The following is a 4,829-nucleotide window of genomic DNA, read 5'->3' as shown; positions in this document are numbered from 1 at the left end:
AAGAAGAGTGAGAGGAAAAGATGCAGCTGTTGCTGGTGTCCAGGGCCTGTGCCCACCTTCCCTGCAGTGGCCTTGCACCCGGGCTGGTCCCTAGCTGCCATCCTCAGGAGTTACCATTGGGTGGAAATCACCATTTCACATGCAAATTGGTATCTCATACTGTGTGTTTCTCCCAGGAGGCTTAAAGTACAGTGATTTTTTTAGAGCAGGGGAAGCAGATTGAGTTTTGAAAGCATTTAGACATTCAAACTTAAAAAAAAAGGTACTAGAAGCAATTTTGAGAAGTTTAGTAGGAAAGTATTCCTTATAATAAACCAGGGCACTGACTGTGTTGTCTTGGATGTAATGTGTAATCTGTGCAAGTGAAGCTCAAGTTTACCAATCAGTTGTGAGCTAAGTAGAACTGAGCTCAGGACACTTACGCCCTGCAGAACCTGTTTTAGACCCAAAGCCCCACTTCCCCATGTCAGTTACCACAAGTCTGTGCAATAGGTAGGAAAAGAGCATAGAGTTTTTGCATTTTTTGCATTCAAGCACAGAAGGATAAAGTGACTTGCCAACACCAAACAGAGTCAGGACCTCGTCTGCAACACCGCTTTCCACCACCTTCTGCGTCACCGGCCCACCACAGCATCTTTTTCCAGCTACGAATGCGTCGCAGTCATTTAGTGATCGAACCTGCATGGGAATTGCGTAAAGGAGGCTCTGCTCGCTCATTTTGATGAACGGCTCTGCAACACAAAATCGCTGAAGGAAATCCTGGTAAACAACAGTGACACTTGCTGAAGTTGCGTTCAAGTTTGTAGTGCGGAATCTTAACTAACCATCATGAGTGCTCAGCGCCCCCGGGTAGCTGGCCATCCTCAGGAGTAAGAGTCTCTGAGCTCACAGCCCGGAGCCTCTGCTTCCTGCTTTCGGCCCCTGAGGGTGAGGGTGTAGAAGAGCTTGCGGTAGGAACGTCTGAAGGTGGGGTTCGAGAAGCAGTACACCACCGGGTTCAGCACGCCCTGCAGGTAGGTGAGGCTGCCGGTCACGTCAGCAGCGTGGACCATGGAGCTCAGGACCCCGCAGCTGAGCGCCCCTCGGAAGATGGCCAGTAGGATGCGGGCCAGGAAGCTGGGCAGAAAGCACAGCGTGAACAGCACCCCAACCGTGGCCACCAGCGCCTGGGCCCTCTGCAGCTTGGGCTGCTTGTGTGGGTCTCGGAGCCGCTTCTGGAGAGTCCTGATGAGGCCGGCACTGCAGAACAGGATGAGGCCGAAGGCAAGGATAAACTGGAGGAAGAAGAGGGCTTCCTGCCAGATCAGGCTGAAGGAGGACTCCGTCCTGGGCTCAGAACTGGGGCACTCGGCCTCAGAGAGGAACACGCTTTGGTGGGCGAGGGTGAGGGCTGCCATCATGAGCCAGACCAGGACCGAGATCCCCCAGGCCGCCCGCAGGGACAGAAGGTTGACCTTGAGCCGCGAGTGGACCACCCGGAGGTAGCGGTCCAGGGCCACGGCGGTGAGGAAGGCCACACCCGCCCCGCGGCACAGGGACCGCAGGAAGAGCATCCCTTGGCAAGACGCACGTCCCAGGCCCCAGGTCTTGTGCCGCAGGTAGAAGGTGGCGTGAAAGGGCAGGCAGGCAGCCAGCAGGAGGTCCGCTAAGACCAGGTTGAACAGGTAGACGGCGTAGGGCTTCCACACCTTCAGACGGAAGAAGAAGGTCCAGAGCGCCACGGCGTTGCCCAGCGTGCCCAGGGCACACTCCAGCAGCAGCAGCGAGGCTGTGGCCACCTCCGCCGCGTAGCTGTGCGCCACCGAGCAGTTGGGTGGCAGCATGTGGCCGAGTCCCCGCCGCGGCCGAGCCTGACGCAGTGGAGGGCAGGGACGCAGTGGAGGCCAGGGACGCAGGCCCGAGGTTGTTCTCTTTCCCACAGAAGGACAGAGAGCACACTGACCAGCATCCAATAAAGTCAAAGGCAAACTGAAATTTGTCTGTGGAAAGAGGATCAGGGGCAGAGGGAAAAAACCCCGTGCAGTTTTGTTTTGCCCTGAAAGCGGGGAAATTGTGTTTCACTTCCCACATCTGGCATTCAATTGAAACCCTAGTGTCCTGAGAGTCTGTGCGTGAGCACGGCTCTACATCCACAGCTGTCACTGGAGGGGCTTGGGAAGTTCGGGAAGACTTGCTGTCTATAAAGTTAAAATAATGATGGAAGCAAATAGATTGTTCTCTAGTTTGCATTGTTTTCCGATAGTCAGATCTGGTCCTGCGTTCCCCTCGAAGAGGATATGGGGAGGGGGGCTGGCCATTTTGTAGTTGCCCATTTTCACCTGTCCTTTCGTTTTGTTAGATTTGATTTTCTGCTGAGGAGGCGTCCCTGCCTTCCCGCACCAGCTGGGTCAGGACCCGCACCCCTGGGCCTCGGTGCGCCCGGGAAGCAGAGTAAAATCGATGATTGGTCAAGATGCACAGAATCCACCCGAATGGCAGGTCCAGGAGCCCAGGGACATGCTCTGTGTGCCAGTGACAAAATAGTGCCTGACGCATAGCGAGAGTCAAAAAATAAATACCGATGAACTCAGTCATTCCTACCCATCCTGATCCTAATTCACCTGGGTCATGACCCACAGTTGACCCTAATTCATAGTGTTTCTGTTAAGCGTGTTTTTTTGTTTCTTTTTTTTGGCCATATGGCATTCGGGATCTTAGTTCCCTGACCAGGGATGGAACCTGTGCCCCCTGCAGTGGAAGCTTGGAGTCCTAACTGCTGGACTCCCAGGGAAGACCCTGTTCAGCCTGGTTTGGGCTTTGGAGTCAAATGGACTCTAGTTCTATCTGGTCTCTCCACTTAGCAGCAATGTGGGGTGAATATGACAATACCTGCTTGCGGGGTCCTTGTATTTGAGATACCCTTACAGGTACAGCACTGTGCACTGTATCTGGGACATCTCGGGTGCCAGATACATTTGCTGCAATCATTATTAACCTCTGTCTGATGCTTGGACTTTTAACAAAACTTTTTTTCTCTCCCAATGTAGTAATACAATTTCGCACCCAACTGCAGTTCCACGGTGCTTCGATGCCTTCGTTTCTGAGACCTAACTTGGAAGCTTTAAGGGGTCTCAACAGTAAGAATTACTAGTTCGCTGCATGTTTTCCATGTGTCATGTGCTCTCCTGTGTTATTGCAATGAACCAAGCAACACGAGGTGCAGTAGGTACAATTTTAAGCTCTATTTAAAAAAATATATATTTATTTATTTATTTTTGGCTACGTTGGGTAAGCTCTATTTTATGGATGAAGGTGTGGCAGCTCAGAGAGGTTAGGTCACCTGCCCCAGGTCACAGGGCAGTCAGCGGCAGGAGCAGGACCCCCCAGCCCAGCTTGCACCAGAGCCCAGGGTCTTGACCACGCGCCCACCGCTTCCCTGCTGGCAGCAGCCGCACTCCTGTGTGCGTGAAAGGTCCATGTCTCAGGACGCCCACCACGACTATTGATTTGCGTGACATTCCGGGTAATTTGACTTGTAGTCCTTCTTGCTTTAATTTTATCAGGGTTTTCCTTTCCAGCTGGGCCACCAGCCCACATGTCCCCCCATCTCTGCGTCACGCAGGTTCACCTGCCTCGTGTTACCTAAGAAGGTGCATTTGGAGAGTCGTCCAAGCGTCCAGAGCTGCAGAAACGTCCCGACTGGTACCTCTAGTGACACCTCCCATGAACCGCATGCCTGTTATCAGGGGTTCCTTGGGGGCACAAAAGGATGCGTTTGTTCCCGGTGAGGGCTGGCTGGGGACCACGTGTCTCATCTCCAGGGATGTCATGGCACACGCACGGTAACACCAGAAAAGCTGGCACTCACTCATCTTTTCAGGGACGGGAGTTACACAAACGCAGGGAAGAAACAGATTAAATCCTTTCTCTCAACACATTGATAACTTTGAGAGATGTTAAAAGCTACCCCTTAATGGCAGATTTCTGTCCACAGTACACCAAAGACTTTCTAAATTATAAATATTCTAGCTCAATAGGTAACATAAACATTAATAATTACACATTTTCCTTTTTAAAAATAGAAAATCAAAGTTACAGAATTTTTGAAAATTCTGCTTGTCTTTCTCAGCACCCTGGTGTATTTTCCTTACTTCTGAAAGACTGAATTGTCCTTTACTTCCTCTCTTTTAAAGTTATAATATTCGAGCTTCTCCCTTAGGGATCTTGTTAAATCTTTTAATCCTTAGAAACTCCATTTTCAAAAACCATTCTATTTCTTCAATACTCTTCCTATTAAGGAAACTTCTCTGTTCTCACTCCAATTGGTTTCACTTTTTGTTCCATGTCAATAAATGAAGAATACTTGGTCAGTAAACTGTGATTCTCTTTCAGAGTTTCCCTCACCTCCAAGCCCTGTGGGAACCTACCACCCACTCACCCACGAGGGGGCTGCCCTTCCAGTGTCACAGCTTGGGGAGCGGCCGGCTCTTCGTAACCACAAGCCTGAGAAACAGGAAAAGGAGGGCCTGTCCCTGAAACACACACTTTGGTGGGCTGAGCACAAGTTCCCAGAGCTGAAGAGACCTGGGGCGAGCCCAGCGAAACCAGGCTGGAGGGGTGTGTCTCAGATCACTGACAGAGCAACGGGGCTGCAGCTCTGCCGGGATGCGACATGGCCCCAGGGGTGCAAGTCTGGGTCAGGGGGTAGGGCCTGGTGCCCGTGGACGCAGGGTCCCGTCCTTGGAGAATCCAGTCTCAGTGCCTCCTCGGCAGATCCCCTTGAATTATTTTTCTTCCCCAGATTCCTGGCCTAATAGATCTAGAAAGAACACCAAAGGAACGTAAGATCT

The 4,829-nt window shown here is 51.6% G+C and overlaps 1 protein-coding gene across 1 annotated transcript; it reads right to left on the bottom strand.

Annotated features, from left to right (window-relative positions):
- Positions 1–863: 863 nt before the first annotated feature.
- GPR31 (G protein-coupled receptor 31) lies at positions 864–1,823 on the bottom strand. The gene has a single exon (XM_059941893.1). It carries the CDS (start codon positions 1,821–1,823, stop codon positions 864–866), a length of 960 nt encoding a protein of 319 aa, XP_059797876.1.
- Between the last annotated feature and the right edge of the window lie 3,006 nt (positions 1,824–4,829).

Source organism: Balaenoptera ricei, chromosome 12 (assembly GCF_028023285.1).
Source record: "Balaenoptera ricei isolate mBalRic1 chromosome 12, mBalRic1.hap2, whole genome shotgun sequence".
Classification (NCBI taxonomy): domain Eukaryota; kingdom Metazoa; phylum Chordata; class Mammalia; order Artiodactyla; family Balaenopteridae; genus Balaenoptera; species Balaenoptera ricei.
Note: the sequence above shows the minus strand (reverse complement) of the source record. Positions and strands in the feature narration are given on the sequence as shown.

What these genes read in the sequence shown, in the direction of transcription:
- GPR31 (XM_059941893.1), bottom strand. Translation starts at nt 1,823, where the DNA reads ATGCTGCCACCCAACTGCTCGGTGGCGCACAGCTACGCGGCGGAGGTG.